General features: G+C 35.5%; 2 protein-coding genes across 2 annotated transcripts; both read right to left on the bottom strand.

Moving 5' to 3' along the window:
- Positions 1-10,206: 10,206 nt before the first annotated feature.
- Positions 10,207-12,221, bottom strand: LOC141484588 (uncharacterized). The gene is made up of 2 exons (XM_074179560.1): positions 11,989-12,221; positions 10,207-11,782 (listed from the first exon to the last, which is right to left on the bottom strand). The coding sequence occupies exons 1-2, from the start codon at positions 12,165-12,167 to the stop codon at positions 10,207-10,209; spliced, it is 1,755 nt and encodes a 584-aa protein (XP_074035661.1). The 5' UTR covers positions 12,168-12,221.
- Positions 12,222-12,459: 238 nt separating this feature from the next.
- Positions 12,460-14,780, bottom strand: LOC141484587 (uncharacterized). The gene is made up of 2 exons (XM_074179559.1): positions 13,732-14,780; positions 12,460-12,478 (listed from the first exon to the last, which is right to left on the bottom strand). Exons 1-2 carry the CDS (start codon positions 14,778-14,780, stop codon positions 12,460-12,462), a joined length of 1,068 nt encoding a protein of 355 aa, XP_074035660.1.
- Between the last annotated feature and the right edge of the window lie 9,305 nt (positions 14,781-24,085).

The following is a 24,085-nucleotide window of genomic DNA, read 5'->3' as shown; positions in this document are numbered from 1 at the left end:
TCACTTTAAATACAATAAACATTTCAACTAAAACTACAACTATTATTCGAATGTCTGTCGCCTTACTAGATCGCTTCGTGTACCGCACTGCAACTTCCACTTGACTGTCTCGATTGGCGAGTAGATGGCGCTTATATTTGCCAATCGAAGGCCCTGGAACATTCCTCGGAATTCCATCGAAGACCGTAGCATTATTCTCGCTACATCTAGAGCGGCAGCGAACACTGTACATTCGCGCGCTCTTAGCTACGTCACAATTGATTTATGGCTACCAGTGGCGGCCGGTGTTATTATCTTTAGGGCATGATTTATAACAGTATGTTCTTGAGGTCTCTCAGCGACTCGGTTTTATCTCCTTAATCGTCGCAAAACGCCGTCCATTCATGGGTCTCTTCAATCTTGGGAACAGGAAAAAGTCGCAGGGAGCCAAATCTGACGAACACGGTGGCTGAGCCACGATTACAGTGTTGTTTTTGGTCAAAAAATTACAAAAAAGCAATGAAGTTTGGTCAGGTGCATTATCATGACGCAAAAGCCATTAATTGTTTTTCTATAAAAGATTTGTTACTGTTGTTTTCAGTTTTGATGTTTTTTATGAGTCTATATTTTTAAATGTATTTTATATCTTAGCTATGTAAACTTTGTCAATAAGAATACCTTCTTGAGACAATAAAGTATAAAGTATAATACCCGACGTTTTCTTCGTATTGCTTCTCGCAAGCGGTGCATAATTTCAAGATAATAGTCCTTATTGACCGTACGACCATTTGGCAAGAACTCCTGATGCACTACGCCACGGTAACCGAAGTGAGCAAAACCTTGACATTTGATCGAATTTGGCGTGTTTTTTTTGTCTTGGCTCTTCTGGGCTCTTCCGTCCGGCCATTGGTCTTTGGTTTCAGTGTCATAGCTATAGAGGGTGGGCAATCGAAAACTTGATATGGAGGTTTTGAGTACTTATATTGCAAAACCTAAAAAACGCTCAGACAGGTAGATTTTTATTGGGAGGGGGACAGTTTTTTCACGATTTACAGCGTCGTCACTTCAACCCCGGAGCAGAGGGGTGAACAACCCTAGGAATTGTAATAGGGAACTGGGGGCAAGCCGCACATCATTTGAAAGATCTTGAAATTCTCTTAACAACGGTGTAGGTGTAGGTACATTTTTTTAAATTTGGACGAACCATATTAAACTTACAGTTGAAGTTACTTAATTTATTCTCATGTTGACATATGCTCAAAATGGGCATCTCCAGCTTCCATGCAATAATAGAGATTCTGCTGGAAACGTTCTCAAACATTGTGGAGCATTTCTGGAGTGATTTGGCGACATTCATTTGTGATTCGTTGCCGTAAACCTTCGAGTGATGCAGGAGGAGTACAGTAAATTCTGCTTTTGAAATGACCCCACAGAAAGAAATCTAACGTCGAAAGGTCTGGTGATCGTGGTGGTCATTCGATAGTGCCTCGCCTCCAAATCCAGTGATCCGGAAAAGTCTGATCTAAATACTGCCGAACAGGCAGATCATAGTGCGGAGGAGCTCCATTTTGTTGAAATATTAACAGATTCTCCCGATAATTGTGGTCATTTTCAATAATATCAGTGAGAAGGGGGATTAATAGTATCTTCCAGAAGCTCCAAATACATTTGTCCGGTTAAATTGTCTTCTAAAAACAATGGGCCAACAACAATACGTTCACCAAAAATTCCAGCCCATACATTTAATTTTTGTGGACGTTGAGTATGCACTTCATGAAAAATGTGAGGTTTGAATCAGCCCAATAGCGACAATTATGGCGATTAACTGTGCCATTTAGAAAAAAAGAACATTAATCACTGAAACAAATATTGAAAACAAGATGTGGATTTTTCACCGCTCGTTCACTAACTAACTCGTAAAATTGCAAGCGTCGATCGAAATCATCTTCATTCAGTTCTTGCGTTAATTTAATCTTGAAAGAAAGCATTATGAGGGTTTTTAAAATACGCCGAATATGCTAGTTCGTGACACCCCGGAAACAAATATACTAAATTTCTTGTGCTCAAAGTATGGTCAAGCTCAACATGGCCCAGAATTGCCACTTGTGTCGCCTCATTTGTTACTGGTGGTTCGATTTGCCGTTTTTTATTTGCTACAGATCCAGTTGCGCGAAATTTTGCAATTAAATCGAAAACATACTGTCGTGACACATTCTTCCCATGTTGTTGATTGAACAGTTCAGCGGCTCTCGCAGCACGTCTATTTCCATAGTACAGTTCAATCAACTCAAGTCTCTATGCAGTTGTGTAAACCATTGTTTCTTTAGCAACACTTTACGGCACACTAGTAATAATGTAGATATCACTTTCAACATAAAAATGAGAAATAGAAACAATTCAACCATTTCTCAATTGTAATAGTCCTCGTATCAGAGAAGAACTAAAAAATTAACAAAACACTAGCGTAAGAAACAAATGAAAAAATTTCAAATACATTCCAACTGAGCAGTGGCGTACAACAATTTTTTGCTATTAACAATATTGAAAAAGTTAATTATCGGAAAGAACTCTTTTAAATACATCCAAATTTAAAAAAATGTACACCATTGTTTAGAGAATTCCCAGATCTTTCAAACGATGTACGACTCGCCCCCTATTCCCTATTAAAATTCCAAGGGTTGTTCACCCCTCTGCTCCGGGGTTGAAGTGACGACGCTCTGAATGGGAAAAAACTGTCCCCCTCTCAATAAAAATCGACCTGTCTGAGCGTCTTTCAGGATTTGCAAGATTAGTACCCAAAACCTCCATGTCAAGTTTTCGATGGCCCACCCTGTATACTCATGATTCGTCACCAGTTTGACAAGCTGTACACTTTTCAACGATTCATTCATTTGAAGAACGGAGTTCTTCTGGAATAAACTTCCCGAGGCGGTGCGGTGTTTGCAAAGGAATGTTATCTACAGCGATTTATATTCAACATTAGTCCAAATTTTTCCACTTTATACTTAACTGGACCGATATTGTATTCGTATAAATCATATCACGTCGTGTGTTTGTTAATAATAACAAAGGTTATTCTTGCATAAGATTTATGATACTATTTTCATGTTTCTCTGTGAATTTACACGAAATTTTCACTGTGTACAATTTTCATCAAATTCTGAATATTTGCGATTGATTAACAATCATCATATTCCATTATTTTCAATAATAATATGTAATGAAAAATTGAATTTGACGTTCCTATATTAATTTGCTTTTTGTAATTAATCATGTTAAGATTTTGAACCCTTACATGTAATTGTTCAGGAATAAAAAACAAATATTATACAGAAATGTTTGAAATGGAAAACATTATTATCTGAGGGAAAATCTGATTCTGAGAATGTTGTGAAGACTTCAATTTCTTTTATCTCTTCTATCTTTAAATTAATTACCCACCACTTGATATTGATGAGAGATTCCTATCTCGGTAATGTACTAAATACAACGAAGTAGAAAACTTGTCACGACAAATATACTTGCGGCACTCTAATAGGCGAGAAGTATCAATAATTGAGAGGAATTGATTGTAATCTCACGTTAAGTTGGAGAAATTGTATCCTTGATGTCCAGCACGCGATAGACCTTATTTCATCGAAACTTGACGTTTAACTAAACGACTTGACATCAACACTCGTTGCTCCATTTCCAGGGTATATATTTCTCTAAGGATATTACCTGAAAACAGATTAGCCAAAAGGCGAAAATAATCAATTGACCCATTCCTTGTTCGAGGTTTACACAAGCCGTGCGCAATCGTAACATGGCCATTAACGCAACCTCCTTAACGTACAGGCAAAGAGTACAGGTCCAGTGGGGTCAGATCAGAAATTAATTCCATTGCCGTGGTTGGTGTTGTTCTCATGGCTCCTGTGATATAATTTTTGGATGGCCGTTGCTTGTAGAACTTTCGGTCCCCATGCAATGCCTTCGTATGTTAACATAGGTCTTATTATTGAAGTGTAGATCCAGATGACCACACGGAGTGAAAAACCCCATGCGCGTCCCACTGTCCTCCTACATTGCTCATAAGCCACATATGCTCGTTTTGCTCTACTCTGTAGGTGAGAGTTCCTTGTTAGCTTCCTGTCGAGAACAGTACCAGGGTATTTCACCTCTTCAGAGATGTCTAGTTTGCTTTTGAAAATTTCGGGAGATTTCCTTATATCTTATTTTAATAGATCTTTCAGTCTGTCCATAATATTTTGCATAGCAGTCCTTACATTCAATTTCGTAAATTCCAGACTTTTCCGAATTCTCGATTTTGTCCTATGGATTTCCTAAAAGGCTACGTAGTGTATGAATTTTTTTAAATACCACCTTCATACCTAGTTCCTTGAAAATCTTTCCAAAGTTCTTCGTGCATTAGTGGTATGGAACTGAGATATATATATCGTGGTTTTTGTCGTTTCTAAAAGTCGAGATTTCGTTAATTCTTAACATAAACTTTTTCTTCCTCATAATATCATCTACAATACCGCTCGAGAAACCGTTACTGATTGCTATTTCCTCAGCCATATCCTAGGAAAATACTTTTACTTTTCTTTGGTTTCCATTTCGAATTTGCTCATGAACAGGTTTGCCAGGTAGGGGAACAAGGGGTTACCCATAGTCTTTCCCTCCTGTTGTTCATAAAAGTAACCTACCTGGAAACGGTTTTGTTTCATACACAAATAAGTGAGAGAAACGAATGTGAAAAGTTATGCCCTAAGATTTGATATTTTGAATGTGAATGAATGAAAATATTGAAATAATATATAAAAATTATCTAAAAATAATGAAAATGTCAATGATAGGCCATGATTTTGTATTCTCAGGTATTTCTTTCGAATATAAACACTTTTCTGAACGTATTTAATATTTTGTGTATCACCCTTGCCTTCTGCTTGATTTGAAATATTGTGAGTATATAGAATAGAATTGTGGAACATACATTAGCTTTTGATGGTATTCAAATTTCGACGAACACTTAATGGACCACACTATACATTTAAATTATTCAAAATTTTCAACTTTGTAGAAAATTGCAAATTAATTATTTTTTTATAAGTTGTGATTGAACAATTATTGAAGGCTTTCAGAATCCATTTTCTTGTATTACATTGCTTATCTACCGAATTTATAGAAACCATAAATATGACTGTTTATTATTGGGGAAAATGCAGCGATGAAAACTTCTACCTACTGTTTGGTTCAATTATTTTGTCCTTTTCAATAATTTTTATAACTTTTTTCTTGATTTTCTCAAAAAAAATTACATATCATTTCTGATAGGAGTAGTGTTATTGACAGTAACAGGAAAATGCTTTTTTTTTGTGAAGCATATGGTATAAAAATACTCATTTCTAGGTTTTCCGGAAAATGGGTTTCACGTCGGATATTAGGTAATACTTACAACCATTTATGTTGTTCGTTTTTCGGTCTTTGACATGTCATTATCGAACAACGATACATCAATTACCGTGAATATGTGTCGAACTTGGACATGCTTCAATTTTTTATGGAGCTGACCTAAACGATGGTAAGTATAAAACAAGCTTCGTGTTATAACATATCTCGGATATGGATTATTTTGAATTGGTTCTTTGTATAATGTGTTGTTTTTTCCTTTGTGTGAATATGCGTATTATTAGAGCATTTTTTATTTATGTACTACACGTATATGTAGTTCACATTTTTCTCATTTCAAAAGGCGATAGATATACAGGGTGTAACTGAATAAGTGTAAAACATTTAAAGAGGTGATTCCTCATCGAAAAAAAGATAGGATCTTTCATAAAAAGAAACTTCATTGGAGCATCCCTTGTTAAAATACAGCCTCTTGAAGGGGGTATATAAAATTTGTATAACAATTTTTTTCACAAGCACTGAAAAAGTTACAATATTGAAATTAACCTGACGTTTTGTACTACCAAAAAGACACTTAGCCAGTAATTTATTTGGTTTACCCCATGGTTGTAAGGGGTGGAAAACGCAACCCCTAAAATTTATTTCCAATGTAACTTCTTGTCTTATTATTCGGTTACCATTTAAAAATTTATTTCCGATAGCCTGTTTCATTCTAAACAAAATAAACCAGTTCGCAGCAAAAAATTATTTTACGAACAACTACAGAGATACATCGTCATAAATGCGAACTGGATTTATTGTTATTTTGTAGTCAGTACCTGCATTAAACGATCAAAGGGTAATAAACAAAACTAATTTATCAATAACAAAACACACAACATGTAGAAATCATAGTAAATGTTCAATATGTCTACTTTCAGACATTACGCATGCATCTAGACGTCGGCGCATTGAGCCAATTATTCCTGGAGTCTCTCTGATTACCGTGCACGCATCGTTGATGCGGTTTCTTAAGTCCTCTATATCGCGAACAGGAGTACGATGAACCAAATTTTGTAAATGGCCCCAATTTCAGAAATCGAGAGGATTGAGATCCGGGGATCGAGCGGGCCAGTTCTGTGGTCCTCCTCGACCTATCCACTGATTTGCATATGTTTCAGTTAAATGCTGACGTGCTACTTGACTAAAATGGGCGGGAGCGCCATCACGCATAAAAAACATATCCCTTCTGACGCCCAAAGGAACTTCCTCCAACAGTACTGGATGAGCTTCTCTTAAAAATTGAACGTATGCCTCACCATTTAATCGAGGAGGTAGAAAATGAGGCCCAATTAAATCATCCCCAATAACTCCCAGCCACACGTTAAGAGAAAACTGTTATTGATGGTTAGTTTCGAAAATAGCGTGAGGGTTTTCATCAGCCCATATGTGGTAATTATGAAAATTAGTAATCTTGTCCCGAGAAAAACTACATTCGTCTGTGAATTCTATCGTCTTCAGAAAGTCACAATTTCTTCTAATCATTTCCAGCATCCAATTGCAAAATTCAAGACGGTTCGGAAAGTCTCGCGGTAACAGTGCCTGAACTCGTTGCAGATGGTAAGGGTATAAGAGTTGTTCCTTTAAAATTCTAAATACCGTCATATGATCAACATTTTGCTGGAAAGTAATCTTTCTAGTACGGGTAGTACGTTGTTCTTCAATCAAATTAAGTACTGCTTCCTCAAGCTGTGGTGTTCGTACTTCTCGATGGCGACCATAATCCTGCGTTCTTTTGTCGAATGAACCATAGTCTCGTAATCGTTGATCGTCGAGCAAATATTCTATGTGAAGGATGCTGCCGTTGAGGATACATTTCAGCATATCTTCTAGAAGCTTCTAACCCATTCCCCTGCGACAGACCGTAAACGTAATGCATATCAGCCATTTCCTCATTTGTGTATGTCATTTTAATAACAAGTGAATTATTAAAGTAACAAATTAAGAACAGAACAACAACACACAATTAATATTGATTCAATTTCGATAATTCACAAACTGACAGCGTCATACCAATTTAATTGTCACTATCGCTAATAGCGACCTACTAGATAGTATGATTTCGTGTAATTCAATGTTTATGTGAAAGTAGCTGTTTCAGGAGGATTTCTTTCAGTTTGTGTCTGAAAGTTACTTCTTTGCATGATCTACACATCCATGTATAGAGTTACTTATTTTGAAATTGATTACTTCCTTCCTTTCCTTGGAAGATTCCCTCATCCTTGTTTTTTTTGTATCAAGATGGAGTAGTAGAAAGCCAAAAACTTTCGTTCCCAAAAATTAATCACTCCTAAAAATATAACCCCTTCAATTTAGATAGATTAGTTTCGTATTTTCGCATTTATGACGATGTATCTCTGTAGTTGTTCGTAAAATAATTTTTTGCTGCGAACTGGTTTATTTTGTGCAGAAAATCCATAAGAAATTTTTTGTTTAGAATGAAACAGGCTATCGGAAATAAATTTTTAAATGGTAAACAAATAATAAGACAAAAAGTTACATTGGAAATAAATTTTAGGGGTTGCGTTTTCCACCTCTTACAACCATGGGGTAAACCAAATAAATTACTGGCTGAGTGTCTTTTTGGTAGTACGAAACGTCAGGTTAATTTCAATATTGTAACTTCTTTAGTGCTCGTGAAAAAAATTGTTATACACATTTTATGTACCCCCTTCAAGGGGCTGTATCTTAACAAGGTATGCTCTAATGAAATTTCTTTATATGAAATATGCCATCTTTTTTTCGATAAGGAATCACCTCCTTGAATGTTTTACACTTATTCAGTTACACCCTGTATATCTGAATGCACCAGAAAACGGGTAGAGCTGATGGAGTAAAGGAAATGTTAGCAGAGTTACTAAACATTTTGACCAATGCTGTGACAGATGACATGGAACATTAGAGGAAAATATGAATAGAATAAAATTAATGTGATGATTCAAAATATATTTGATACGAACATATGAATGTTGGTCACCTCAAAGGTGTGACTTATTACCCTGCTTTTCATAAAGAAGAAGATATATTCCCCTCCCCTCCCAAAGGATTTGAGTGGAATTAGCGACACTCATGAATTGTTGTTTTCATGCCACTTGCCTATGTGTGGGTGTCTACAAGAAGTGGTGTAATTATCACTATTATTGATCCCATTGTGATCAAACAGTGCATTAAAATAATCACTGCGTAATTATTCCTGTCTGAAAATTCCCTAGGAAAGACGATGACCACATTTAATTTCTCTCTAAATCTGCATGTCTGTTGGAGAAAATCTCTCCAAATGTATCACTAGAATTCGGGAAAATTTGAAGGTATCCAAGCAAAGTGATACTCTCAGATCTTTGTGGTATGGAAAGATATAAATCACAGAAGAGATCGATGAGTAGTCATAGTGAGTGCACTTCAGTGAAGATTTGAACTGATCTACAAAACTTTTCGCAAACTTGTATTTTTTCAAATTCAAATATCTCAATCAGGGATCTTGTACTGTTTCGTTTCGGTGTCGTCAAGATTAGTTCAGGTTTCTCTGGTGGCTCTATCTACACCATCATGTGAACCCTCCAGGAGATATCAGAGATCTTAGGCATCTTGCTGCGCATAACTCATGAACCGAGAGGCAAATCTTCGGATTTGGTTCATTATAGAGAATGTGTTCACAACTTTATCCAATGAATCTATTGACCACAGTTCCTTGATCACTTCTTGAATAGCTTAGATAACTTTCAATCATAGAATTTCTATCTATCTCATGATATCATTCTTAGGAATCACACGTTAAAACGTAAGACCTCGTTAGTCCTTAGCTCGCACAAGTTTCTCAACTTCTGAGAGTTGTCGTTCAATTCATTGAGGTCAAGACTTTCGACTGAAGGATGTATTCTACTGATAGGAAGTTGAAACCGTTTGCTTCTTCTGCCTTCTTCAACAAAATTTTTGGAACTTGAGTGTGTTCACTGTCAGAAAAATGTGGAAATCTTCCAAAGAAAGGAAGGAAGATTCCCACATTTTTTTGTATCAAGATGGAGTAGTAGAAAGTCAAAAACTTTCTTTCCCAAAAAATTATGACTATTTGTTTGCGCAACATGGCACAAATCGTTAATTACTGTGGATCAAATTACAAATCGATTGAAACCTCAATCATGGTTTTCTGTGAAGGCAAACTCAAATTTTGCGAAATGGCATTTGTGACCTGGAATGTATTGCCAAATGTGGATATTTGTGTTCACTTTTGAATACATTCAAATTTGAATGAGCTTCAAAATCTGAAATCGACTCGAAATTCCTATGGATTCCTCATCAGCGTGTTGAAATTTGGTCACATTCATGTTGATGTTGTACTGCTGCGACAGGAAGTGTTGTTAATATGCTTGTTTCTAACAAATAAAACAATTTAAGCCATTACCACATCTTGCAAATATTTTTTGATACGGAATTATTTGATGACGGATCTGAATCGATTTCAAAAACTTTTTTCGAAATAACAATGACGCATAACAATGAAATACGTTTAACTACACAAAATGTTGAATAATGGTTGCAGAGTATGTCAAAACTACTCGACTGCATACGTGCATATTTTGATAATAATCTTTATAGAACCAAATTACCACTCAAATATGGAAATTTCATCAAGTTTCTCATATTTTAAGACGCTTATGGATTACATACTCGATAGTTTATGATGTATTGTTATTAAATGTAAAACGCATAGATGTATGAGGTAGGTACACGAATTAAAATTGAAGTTGGGTTGTAATTGCGCAGCAACTTGTTTCCAAGAACAGGATTGCTGCAGAAAAATTATTTGCAGATATGAAAGTTTATAACAATTACTAAGTCATCTCGGGATCTCTGAGGAACCCAGAGATCCCGAGCTATTTCATTTTGGAAGGTTTTTAGCTTGAAGGTTTTTTCGTTCAACCCATCAATGTACTCGTTTGTTACAACTACTCCCACCTGTGAACTCTCAAACTTGAATTGGTGATAAGCTGAGACTTGAAAGAATTCTTTTTTTCCTCTTTTTTGAACTTTGGTTTCCTCTGAACTGGTAGTCTTCTTGTAAACCAGCGGCCACCATTTTGCGAAATCAACAATGTCTTGGGTCCCAATCAGATCCACATAGAACTTTCCTTGTTGTGTAGCTGTCAAAAAGATTTCCATGACTTCTTTAGTGGAATAATATCGATCAATTTTATTCATTTTCTTCTTTATCAACCCAAAGTCCCTGTCACATGGGAGATATGAATGTCCTCTGATAGGTAATCTGAACAAAACTTTTTTGAATCGACCTGTGTCTGTCAAGCTCATTAGAAATCGAATCATCGTGTGGTTTTTGTTCTGTCCTGTGCAGTTGTCACTGTAGAGGTACAGCTCATCAACATGAGGAGGTATGTTGTCATTGATATATTTCATTAAAAATGAACATACCTCGTTGGCTCCTTTTTGAGCAATACCTTCATGGTACAGGTAGAAGGTAGCTTTGTCATTCTTATTATCATGTACCCCAAATGGAAAAACTGATAACTGCCTAAGATAATAGGTTTCTTGAACAGGAATGTTCGGTAAAGATACATTTTGCATATAATCGAAGCACAAAATCATTGCATTATCATGAAGCTTGCAATACTCAGTTACGTCACGAATGGACTTGTAAAATTTGTTTGACCTTCTTTTGTGTACTTCCATCTGTGCTTGTGCTACTCTTCTTGCTGTTTTTATTCTGTTATTCAGCCGTTCACATTCGCAACACGTATCAATTTGAGGTCTTCCAAAGCGATGATTGAAGTGTTCTTTGTACACTTTGTAATAAAAGCTGTATTTTACCTCAGATCCTGGATTTGCCTCCAGGAACATTGTGTGCATTTTTTTAATGTCAAGTCTTGCATCTAAATATTTCATTTCTTTAGAGGCATAGTGGCTTACTTTCAGAGGGAATGATCTGATGTGATCCTTGACAGTCTCTACAAATTCCAAGGGAAAAGTCTTACGGTTTGTTTGTTGTCCCCTCCGATCAACAGGATTTTCACCCCTAGAAGCATTTCCTTTAAGTCTCCTTATTCTCTTTTCACCAACAGCATTAATACTCAAGAAAGCTTGCTTGCAAACCTGTTTCCTCTCTTCCCCGACCATAATATGAAACTTGTAGGACCTTGTATGTTGAACAGAATGACTAGGTCTAGAGCTTTCTTCATTGGCTTGACCACCATCAGTTGGTGTAGGTGACTTAAACCTAGATCTCCTTTTCCGAACTGAGTATACATCAATGAGAGACTGCAAGTGCAAATCTTGTTCATTTTTGGTTTGGAAATTTGAATTTCTGTCAAGAATTGATCTTAGTTCGTTTTCAGTGAATTTGTCAAAACATTTCATTTTGCACCTGAAAAAAAAATAATAATAATAATAAATAAAATAAAAATAGAATATAATAATAAAATAAAATAGAGCTCAAATGTGAGAACAATGAGTAACTAGCTATGTAATGCTCATAACGATCGTAATTAAACATTTATGTTTACAAATTTAAGCTTCTTTGTTGAAAAGCAAGCAGACAAATGGAAAGTATGAAGATAAAAAGGCACTTACGAGCATGGATCACCTGTTGAGGATTTTTCCACAGTGTCTCCTTTGTAATTTGTGTATGATTTTCCATGAAGTCTAGCCAATTTAATTCTATTAACTTTGTAACTTTCAGGATTCCTGACACCTTTTCGTTTTCTGGTAACTGACACATCTTCTGAAACACTTTCTTCACTAGATGACATTATTTGAAATTATTTTCTCTAGTAAATGTGAATAAAAGATAAGACCGGTCTCGGAATAAGTTTAATGAATATAATTTAATCTTTCTCTGATTTACCTACCAAAACACTGAATGTTGTTGTTGGGATTGACCTCGGCAATGAAGGAAAACAAATAATAAACCAGCTGATTTGAGGTGTTGCGCAGTAGCTTTGATCAAGTGTGATTGATCTGTTTAGTTATGAAGGGCCTCAAGTCACAGACAAGAGGCCCTTCATAAATAAGTAGAATCTTCAACTTGTTATATCTACGGTATTAGTTAGGAGACATGAGGCTAATAATAAATAAACGATGTGTTTAGGTCTGAAGACTTGTTTTTTTCAAAAAAGTCGATTTCGAAAAAAATGTGACATGAGGCCTTTCAAAAATAAGCGATTCATATATATATATATATATATATATGTATATATATAGTCTCATTTGTCATCTTCTGGTGATGTCTGGTTTTTTTCAACTAGACTGATTAATTTGAACTCTGTGTCTCAATTTATAGGGATGGATGTTTCCCTTTACCTGTGTTGCTGCCACTACCTGTGTTTGCTCGACTACCTGTTTTGGTCTTATTACCTGAGCTGCCTCTCCTGTCTCTGTTATTGTACCTGTATTGTCATGTACCGAGTTTTGCCTCTGGAGTTGAGCAGTCTGATTGCTTGTGTGAAGCGATAAAACGGATCTCCATGTTGATGGTAATCTTTGCGCATCATCCATTGCGCATATTAGGTCGTTTTTCAATTTCGATAGCCTCTCTGATTGTTCGTGAGTAAAAGTTTTCGTTGCTTGCTAGCATTTTTGTGTTATCGAAATTGATGTTATGTCCTGTTTGAAGTACGTGTTGGAAGAGAGAAGACGTGGTGACTTTTCCCTTCACTGCTAGTTTGTGTTCATCTTTGCGAATGTTGATTCGTCTGTTGGTCTGGCCGATGTAAGTCCTGTCACAATCATGGCATGGTACTTCATACACTCCTTGTGATTCCAGTGGTATCTGATTCTTGGGATTACGAAGCATGGACCTTATTGTCCGTTCTGGTACGAACGAAGTTGATATGTTATGTCGGTGAAGAATTCTGCTGATTTTATCTGTTGTTCCTGCAATATATGGTAGTGTGGTTGTTATGACCGGTGTATCTCGAGTTTTTTGTTGTTTCCGTGTGGTCTTGGCAGCCGTTTTTATACTTCTTTCTGAGTAGTTATTCATTTGTACAGTTGTTTCGATGGTGTTCAACTCTTGTTGTCTGTGATCGTTGTCTGCCAGCCTCCTCGAACGTGTAATAAGTGTTTTTGCCACCGCGTGAATTTGTTTTGGGTGGTGGTGTGAATTTGCGTTTAGGTACCTGTTCGTGTGTGTTGGCTTTCGATATACCGTGTGACCTAATGTTCCGTCCGGCTTTATCGAGAAATGCGAGCTGGTTGCCTTCTTCAACTTCTTTCGTAAATTTAATGCGTGGATGGATTTCATTCAAGTGATTAAAAAACCTGGAAAGTTCCTGGTGTCCATGAGACCAAATCACGAAGATGTCATCGACATACCTCAGCCAGAGTTTAGGTTTCAAGTGTGACGTTGCTATTGCTTCGGTTTCGATTTCTTCCATAACGAGATTAGCAACAACGGGTGATAGTGGCAAGCCCATTGGTGCCCCTTCAATTTGTCTGTATCGTTGGTCGTTATAGATGAAGTAAGTGTTTTTGATGCAATGTTCCGCCAAGGTGATGATATGCTCTTCCGGTTTGTATTTCTTTTTGATTATTTCTAGTGCCTCTCCGGTGGGTACCTGGGTAAATAACGAGGTTACATCAAAGCTGACAAGGATGTCGTCCGGACTAACGGTTTGTGTTTTCAATATGTCTATGAGGTGGTCGGCATTGCGCACATATGAATCGACCTTTTCCGCATGTGGTTGAAGTACATGAGCAACGTGTTTCGCTAATTGATGCACTGGTGAACCTACCGAGCTCACGATTGGCCTGAGTGGTGCCCCTTCCTTGTGGACTTTGGGGAGTCCATAAAGTTTAGGGCACTTGGATGATTTCTCTCTTGGAATCAGATGTCTTTTGATTTCGTCGTCGATAGGAGAATTATTGATGGCAATTTTTGTGGTTTTCTCTAGATAGGTAGTTGGATATCTAACTATTTTCTTGTAGGCTGGATCCTCTAGTAGTTTCATCATTTTGGATTCATAATCTATGGTGTTCAAAACTACTGTTGCATTGCCTTTGTCTGCTGGTAGGATGATGATATCCTCATTTTCTCGTAGATTTTTCAGTGCTTGGTATTCCTTATGGGGTATATTTCTGGTCGGCGGTTTTGCATTTTTGAGTACGTGTGCAATGTCCTGTCTAATTGACTCTGGCGTCTCCTTGTCGTCTATTCGATTCAGAGCTGATTCTACATTGCTAATTATATTTTCAACCGGTATGCGGCCTGGTACGACCGCGAAGTTGAAACCTTTAGCTAGCGCCTCAGTGGATGCCTCATCTAGGTGCTGGCTCGAATAGTTGTAAACCACTCTGGTGGTTCGATTTCCGACTGCATTCTTTCGCGGTGATGTTATGTGTTTGTTCGGCGAGTCGGCCGGCATATCGGTCAGGGGCGGCTTCAGATTCGTTACATTGCCCCCTTCTTAAAGACATTTCGCCCCGAAGTGTCATCCTTGGCGTGTGTCAATACCTGCAAGACTCTCCATATCTGCACTGTGAAATTCAATGGAAGTTCATCTTCATAGGACGGTTTGTCTAGAGAATGCTTTTTGGTCACCAAGTAGAAAATGTTTCTCTGGCCCTTCTTCAACTGTAGCACTCCTTCGACTTCTGGATTCTGTTCTCGTAATGTTTGGAGCTGACCGAATTTCTTGTTGGATACCATAGCGATATTCCCGGACATTTGGAGATTCTCTGCCAAGCAGTGAGCTAGTGCGTAATCAACTGGAACCTTGAGAAGGTCTCGTGGCTCTTCTTGAGTTACCCCATGTACGACTTTCTGTCCGTTCGAGTATAAAGACATGCATTTCTGGAACGTCATTTCATCCTCTGGTGGTCTGAGGGCGCGAACTTGGTCGTGATTTCCAGCATGAGGAGCCAATCTATTAAAATGGACGACCCTAGGCTTTCCTCAAGGTGGCTTATGGATTCGGTAGACGAAGTTATTTATAACATATATAACAATCCACAGTTAGAATACTTTAGATAAAAGGAAATATATTCATCACTTTTATTTGGAAGATAGCAAATCGACTATAAAAAGTCGTTCCCAGCTGCACAATAAATAATTAAAAGTTACTAATAAGATTTTTGTTAATTTTCATTTCAAAAGATTACCATCTGCAATTCAATTATTATAATCATTATGAATTTCACTAGTTCGGACTTCCATTGTCTACTATATAAAATGATTTGAATTCCCTGAAACAATTAAAAAAGAAGGATTAAAAATGAGATAGCTGAAAATAATAATTATATTAACCAAAATAAACCTGAAATGAAATAATAGGAAATGAAATTCAAGTAAAAATAGAACAATTGAATAAATAAAAATAAAGAAATGAAAAAAGAAAGAAAATAAAAAGTGTAGAGATTCCAAGTCACGTTAGTTCACGACCGAAAACCCACTCATACGGGACAGTATCTGAACCACGAATCCAACCACCATCAATCGACTAAAGAGGAATCATCAAGACTCTATTAGACCGTGCTTCTGGGTTCTGTAATACGAAGGAAGGTCTCGAGAAGGAACTAGACATCATCAAAAATGATCTTCAACGGAATGGCTACTCCAAAGCGATGGTAGAAAAGACTTTGGCTAGAAGACAGCAGGAGCCTCGCAAGGAAGAGAAGCCGTCACAACCAGTGCTTGCACTTCCCTACATCAGAGGATTATCGGAGAGGATAAGAAGAATTGGTTCCAACACAACATCGAGTGGTCCCAAGCTGAGATCTTGCACAGAGAGGAACATTGGTTTTGGAGAAAATTCAAGGAAGCCGCATACATGTTGTCCAACAACGTATTCAGCCAAGCCAGCGTAGAATTACGCAACATATGGAAACCCATCATCAAGCGAAAAATGGCCAACTCCCGCCAAAACGGTCATCTCCCACGGAACCAGTGAAGCGGAAAATGGAAAGCGGGGATAAGTGAAAGTACTCGAACGACCTATAAATAGTCATCTCTCGGAGGAATCAGTCCAGTCATCACCTGAAGACGATTGTAGATACAAACAATCGAAACGTCGTGAACTAACGTGACTTGGAATCTCTTCACTTTTTATTTCCTTTCTTTTTTCATTTCTTTATTTTTATTTATTCAATTGTTCTATTTTTACTTGTATTTTATTTCACTATTATTTCATTTCAGGTTTATTTTGGTTAATATAATTATTATTTTCAGCTATCTCATTTTTAATTCTTTTTTTTTAGTTGTTTCAGGAATTTCAAATCATTTTATATAGTAGACAATGGAAGTCCGAACTAGTGAAATTCATCATGAAACATTGTCAATCACCTTCAAACATTATAATCATTCATAATATTTCATTGAAAGTTGAGTACTGTACAAAGTTTCAGTCAATGAATAGGGAATTACAAAAAAATCGTTTAACATACCTATCTATGAACAGAATATAATTTCCTCTGGTAAATATTTTGACATTTTTTCAACTTATCTTTGAATAACAAGTTTTACTGATCTATAGCGTTGCGTTAGTGTACAAGCACAGTTTTCCGTGCCTTCAACATTTCCAATAGCTCGAGAGTAGTTGATGTGAAATGGAAGTCTTTGCCATTTCTAAGGTGCATATACATCTGATTATCATGCAAATTTACCTGAATTTACTATCCTTATGAATAAATGGATTCTTTGGAGTCGATGGCCTTACGACTAGCTGTCTTTACTTTGGACATTGGTAATATACCGAGAAAACTTTCATGAACCCAATTTTTGAATGATTTTTCAATATGGAATTTATGCTGGTTAGAAAAACATGATCAAGATCGATATCTGTAGTTATCCTTGGCACCATCCTTACAAGTTCTCGTACTCTTTCAATCAAAATGAGCGTCTGATTCTCTACATGGAAAGCTATAGATTTCTCGACTCTCAATAACCACATTGTTCTTGTTGATCTATATTCATCTTTCAATAAACAATTTGAAAATTCAATTAATTCTCTACAAATAATAATCAAAACTTGTGTATTTGATTTGTTTATTTTATGGATTAGTTATAGTCTATTTCAAAAGAGTGTAGAGTAATAAATCATGAAGTGTCATAAAATTTGCCTGAATTTCGTTGTCGTCCATGGGCGTAGGCAAATCTTAGGATTATTAAACTTAATAATTAAAGTAAATTAAAAATTACAGACATAGATAATAATAAAAGGCCATTTTTGGGAAGTAATTTGGTCTAAAACTAAGTACCTACATGTATTTAGGTAAGTAAAATTTCTTAAAAAAAGATTAAGATTAATTTTAGTGGTTCTTGTAAACTTATTTAATATGCAATTTGGGTTCATATACTTGAGCATGATTTCTCAAAAAAGGGTTAACACTTAGTTCCGAGGTGCCATGTCATTATAATAATCCCTTTTTGACCCTGCCCACCAATCATGCAATACCTATCAAACCCAGGTAATTAAGAAAAAGGGTTTAAATATATTGTAATGGTGTCTTAAATATTCGAGTTATAATAGTAATTGTTACTACACCAATTAAACGTACAGTGATATTGTGATATAGAAATAGTGAAAAAGTTATAAAATGGGGACATTTACTTCAAAGAAAAGAAGTGTAAAAAATTCTCCGCTATCTGTTTGCGAAAAAGTTATAATTTTAAATGTATATGATTGCATAAAACACGATCACCCTAGTTTGTCTGTGCAAGAAAGTGTTGAGCGATGTGCCCGAATGACTGGAATTGGACAGTCCACGATTTTTAAATTATTGCGAGAAAGAAAGATATCAGGCCAGGTAAGTCCATGCAAGAGAAAATCAGGAAGACCAATAAAAATCTTAGATGAAGACACCAAATGTGACATTCGAAGAAAAGTTCATTCGTTTTATTTTAAAAAGGAAATACCCACTCTTGAAAAAATATTTATCGAGATAAGCCAAGATAACGATATTCCTTTGATATCCAGAAAACTTTTATGGAAAACTTTAAAAAGTATGAATTTTGCCTGGGAAAAGCACAATCGAAAGGCACTATTACTGGAAATTGATGAAATTGTTTGCTGGAGACGAAAATATTTGACAACTATAAAGCAGTACCGCAGAGAGCAAAAGAAAATTTTTTATCTTGATGAGACGTGGATAAACGAAGGTTATATAGTCAAAAAAATGTGGCAAGATAAAAATATAACAAGTTCTCGCCAAGCTTTCATAGAAGGCCTTTCGACGGGTATTAAAGTGCCTTCGGGAAAAGGGAAGAGGCTTATAATTGCTCACATTGGAAGCGAAGACGGATTTTTAAAAGAAGGTTTGTTAAGCTTTGAGTCGTGCCGGACGGGAGATTATCATGAGGACATGAATTCGGATGTCTTCGAAGACTACTTCGGGGAAATGTTAAAATTTCTTTCAGCTGATTCGGTCGTGGTTATGGATAATGCAAGCTACCATTCAAGGCGCTTAGAGAAGGTACCAACTTCAGCTTGGAGAAAGCAAGAAATTATTAACTGGCTGTCAAAAAAAAGGTATTCAGTTTGAGACGAATTCAGTAAAGAAGGAACTACTAGCCATAGTAAAACAACATAAATCTCGCTTCATGAAATATGCCGTAGAAGATGTAGCAGAAAAGTATAAAGTAACTGTGCTGCGCCTACCGCCATATCATATCACAAGTTGAAGGATATGTTGCAAGGCACAATACCACATTTAAAATGAAAGATGTCAAGGTATTGTTTGATCAAGCCATTATGGAAATCACATCAGAAAACTGGCAAAAAGCAATCCAGCATGTTTTAAAAGAGGAAGATAAAATGTGGGAACTGGACAACTTGGTCGATCAGGTGGTTGACCCTATAATTATAACACCAGGGGATGATGACAGTTCTTCGGATGAAGACTATACTGATGTAGAATAATTTAATTGAATTGTAAATATACTGTAGCGGGATAAGCAATCTGGACAGAGACCAGTGTATCAGTGACAGTGACACTTTTGCTTAGGTTAGGGTTTAGAATTAAGGGTAGTCTGAATAATTATTTTCTCGGAAGGTTCTCGAAAATTGTACCTAGTAATCTCTAGAACATTCAATTAGGGTATAAATAGAGTGTTGTTAAACGTTAAGGGAAGTTCACAGTTTTAGTATTGTTCAAGTGTCAAATTGTAATAACGTATCCAGTAAAGTTCTTGTCGTTTTTGTGAATAAATTGATTTAAAGTCCCCACAAGTGTTTCAATACGTAAAGTTCGTTCGTGTGTGTTTGTGAGTATTTCCCGATTTCGGTTCGTATATATTTTATTGTTACATTTTATATTTTTTTAATAAAACTGTTCTGCTGTATTAAATTTTTATTTCCTTTAATATAATTTTTATGAATGCATATTCTTTTGGCAATTATCCCACTAGCGCGCCTCTGGCTCAGTATTTATCCGTCGATAACAATGGACAAATCCCTTAAAACAGGGTGATACCTACCTGCTCTTTATGAAACGACATAATTTTGCAATGCGGACTAGGGAAGTGACAGAATTTATTGACGGATCACCCTGTAGCGCTTTTGAATACTTAATGAGATTTTATTACTCTACACTCTTTTGAAATAGACTATAGTTTTATAGAACTTGTTTTTTGTGAATTTTGAAAATCTACTGACTACCATTGTCAAAGCTTCAACTGATAGGTATAATTATTGCATTATTCCACTCACACGGTGTTGGTCTTTGGGGGAACTCTCCTCGTTCGATGATAATTTTCAAACTACAGAAAAAAACTGTAAGAATACTGGCAAGTGCAGGTTTTCGGGAGCATTGTAGACCATTATTCAAAAAATTACGTATCATGCCGTTGCCAACATTATATATTTATCAGACCCTACTGGAAATCAGAAAAAATGCTCAGTTGCTAGAGAAACAGTCTGACATACACCGACACTTCACGAGAAATGCGGACAAGGTGAGAACATGCCATTATCGTTTGACCAGATCAAAAATGAATTCTGTTGATTACAATCTTTTCAACTATCTGCCAAATAACTTTAAAGAGCTTAGTATCACCAAATTCAAAAGAGCCATCAAGGAAATGCTACTCAACCAATGTTTTTATTCAGTCTCGGAATACTACGATCATTTTAGGACAGTTTACGTCAGCTATGTCTACTCGAGATAAAACATACTCACTGTGGTAGTTTGTAAATATCCCTTTTATCATAGGTGAATATGTATTTGTTTATATACAGTGTCACCATTAAAGTGCGCACCATATGGGTAACTTTTTTTTCGAAAAGTTTCAATGAAGTTTAACTTCGGCACTTGTTTGTGCTTTAAATTTAACTTGAAATGATGCGGCCAATTGCGACCCACTGACATTCAGTGTTTGTCAAATTCAACTTTTTTTTTGAAAAAAATTGAAAAAGTGCATTTCAAGATCGAATTTAACAAAAAGTTACTTGAAAAAGTTGTGTCTACGGCAATTTTATATCCATATGCCAAATTTTATGCAACTAGCATAAAGTTAACGTTTTGCTTTTTTTTGACAGATATCCTCTTTATTTTAAAAAACAAGTTCGGTTAATTGTCATCAATCCATGTATACATAACAAACTCATCATGGAGTTTACCTTTTCTGATACATTTTTACTTATACGGACAGTTTTAGAGAGAAATTAAAAATTTGCTATAAAAATTTTAACATGACTGGTGCAAAGTTTCAATCACTTGGCTATTTTCTTAAACAATCCTTTGATTTCGAACAAGCAGAGGCAACAAAAAAAAATGCAAATAATTTCGATAGAACTATTATTATTATTATAAATTTTAAACAACAATAATATTATAGAAAATACAAATGGGCACAAAAAATTACTTATTGATCTAAATGAGGTCAAACACTTATAGCCTACATTTCAGTATGTCGTCCTCCACGTTCAATACAAATTATGATCCTTCTACTGACATCTGTAACTGTATTTTTAATAACTCGGGGATTTATATTTGCACAGCACTCGCAAATGGTATTTTCCAGATGTTTTATGTCAGTAAATGGTCTACTTCGGTACACTTTTTGTTTCAGGTAACACCACAAGAAAAAGTCTAAAGGCGTCAAGTCGAGTGATCTAGGTGACCAATAATGTTTCCAGTTACGTACAATAACTTTGCCTCTTAACATTTGTTGTATGGACTGTTTTACAGCAACCGTATGATGTATTGGTGCGCCATCAAGCTGATACCATAGGTCGTATTTAATATTTAAAGGCATATTATCTAAAACTTTATCAACCTCATTATTTAAAAGGTTGAGATAACCGACGGATGATAAATTTTCCCCAAATAAAAATGGCCCATATGACCATACATTAGTTTTAAAGGAATATTGATCACCACATTCAACTGTGAAATTGGGATTTTCTTGGGCCCACCATCGGCAATTTTGAGAACTTACCGTTCCATTTGAAGAGAACGTTGCCTCATCTGTCCATAAAATTTTATACGGAAACTTTACATTTTTTTCTCTTCCTCCTTGAAACCAGAATGAAAACCCCAAACGGACATCAAAATCTCGTTCTTTTAATGTGTTAATAAATGTTGGCTTGTAAGGCCAAAATTTATTCTCTAATAAAATTTTTCCAACACTTTCTCTCTTGTAATCGGTATTTTTTGTAATATCGGTTATGCTCGTTTGCCCGTGTTCAATAACTTTTAAACAAATGTTAAGTTGGGCCTCCTCATCATATTTACTTGGAGTGTGCTTTTTCTTAAATTGATTTGCTACGGATCCTGTTTCTCTGAATTTCGACATTATCCTTGACACAGTAGGTAGTATGTTGAACATTTTTTCCTTGATGCCGTTCATTAAAAATGTTAGCTACTTGCCGGTATGGTGTATCCTCACCACATATTAAAACTATTTCTATTCTTTCCTGAAGAGACAACATTATTGCAACAATAACTGTTAAAAATTTGACAAGTGAATCAACAACTTGACACTACCATAGCATGCATTTTGTTGGTCAAGACCTACTTAAAAATTTTATTCAACGTGATTAAGCATCCTTACCGCCCTAGTTAATGTTTATAAATAATCTGTAAATACTGAATATTGAAATTTTAATGTAATTTCAACTCTAGTAATTTTATTAATACTTATTGCAGTTTTTGAGTTGTGTCTGCTTTTTCAAAATTGAAGGTACTGACGTTTGTTCAAGAAAATGGCCAAGTGATTGAAACTTTGCACCAGTCATGTTAAAATTTTTATAGCACATTTTTAATTTCTCTCTGAAAATATCCGTATGAGTAAAAATTTATCAGAAAAGTTAAACTTCATGATGAGTTTGTTATGTATACATAAATTGATGACAATTAACCGAACTTGCTTTTTGAAATAAAGGGGATATCTGTCAAAAATAAGCAAAACGTAAACTTCATCCTAGTTGCATAAAATTTGGCATATGGATATGAAATTGTAGTAGACACAACTTTTTCAAGTAACTTTTTTTTAAATTCGATCTAGAAATGCACTTCTTCAATAAAAAAAAAAGTTGAATTTGACAAACACTGAACGTCAGTGGGTCGCAGTTGGCCGCATCATTTCAAGTTAAATTCAGAGCACAAACAAGTGCCGAAGTTAAACTTCATTGAAACTTTTCGAAAAAAAGTTACCCATATGGTGCGCACTTTAATGGTGACACTGTATGTACGTGGGCAACCCCTGCGTTGCTTAATATTTTTACATGATTACAATTTACTTTTTTGTTTTATATGTTTATTTAAGAAAGCCTATACACCTGACTTGCTATAAACATGAAAATGTATCGTAGTTAATACACTATTCTATTCTATTCTACGTGATAATGGGATGAAATCTAAAACCGGCCGTAAAAATAAAATAACTAGTGAAAATTAAACAAAAGAGTGTTCATTCATTTCATTGAATAATCAAAAGGATAAGGGGGAGAAATGAATGATATTGCATTTTCTAAATATTTTTCCGTGAGTTTTACATCATGTCCCTGAAAGCAAATGGTATATTAATATTTATTATCTTTATAAGTAGCTTCTTAAACTTCCATTAATCGTACAAGTAGCAGTTGAAAAGATGATTTTCATTCTTCGTTCGACACAATAGAAGAATACATTATACACACTGACATTAATAAATCGAATATCGCTCGAAATATGACTTATTCCAAAATACTTGCTTCACAATAAATTTGATGATTTTACTTATTATACCGTGTTGAACGGAAAATTTTGATTCAGTTTGATTTTGGATTTAGGATGTATGTAAAATGTGAGTACCTCTAGAGTTGAAGATTTTTCCGCCGATTGAAAGTGTTAACTTGTGTTACAATAAGACAGAAACCCTTCATTTTTATTAACTTTTTCTATTTTCTCTAAATTGTATTCACTAACAATAGTTATCGCTCCATTTTGAATAATATAGAAAAAGGCAGAGGAGTTTCCAATATTGTTACATTTTTATTATAATCTGAAAAACATCAATTTTCGATGCGTAGTTTCGTCCATTAGATTTCATCAACTTTATTTTTCGAATACGGCCCTAAATTTGTTATTAAAGTGGCTACAAAAATCGATGATAAAAACTAGGAATCCGTATTCAAAGACCTAAAGTTAATGATGAAATCTAATGAACGAACCGTCATATTGCACACTGGTTTTTATCAGATCATAACAAATTTGAAACAATATTGTTAGTTCCCTTGTCTTTTTTTATATC

Source organism: Leptinotarsa decemlineata, unplaced genomic scaffold (genome assembly GCF_025532065.1).
Source record: "Leptinotarsa decemlineata unplaced genomic scaffold, Ldec_3_MD MMD2_tig00026282_RagTag_RagTag, whole genome shotgun sequence".
NCBI classification, from domain to species: Eukaryota; Metazoa; Arthropoda; class Insecta; order Coleoptera; family Chrysomelidae; genus Leptinotarsa; species Leptinotarsa decemlineata.
This window is presented reverse-complemented; position numbering and strand designations above follow the sequence as displayed.

What these genes read in the sequence shown, in the direction of transcription:
- LOC141484588 (XM_074179560.1), bottom strand. Translation starts at nt 12,167, where the DNA reads ATGTCATCTAGTGAAGAAAGTGTTTCAGAAGATGTGTCAGTTACCAGA. An exon ending in TCAACAGGTGATCCATGCTC is followed by an intron (nt 11,783 to 11,988) that starts GTAAGTGCCTTT and finishes TTTTTTTTTCAG; the next exon opens with GTGCAAAATGAAATGTTTTG.
- LOC141484587 (XM_074179559.1), bottom strand. Translation starts at nt 14,780, where the DNA reads ATGCCGGCCGACTCGCCGAACAAACACATAACATCACCGCGAAAGAAT.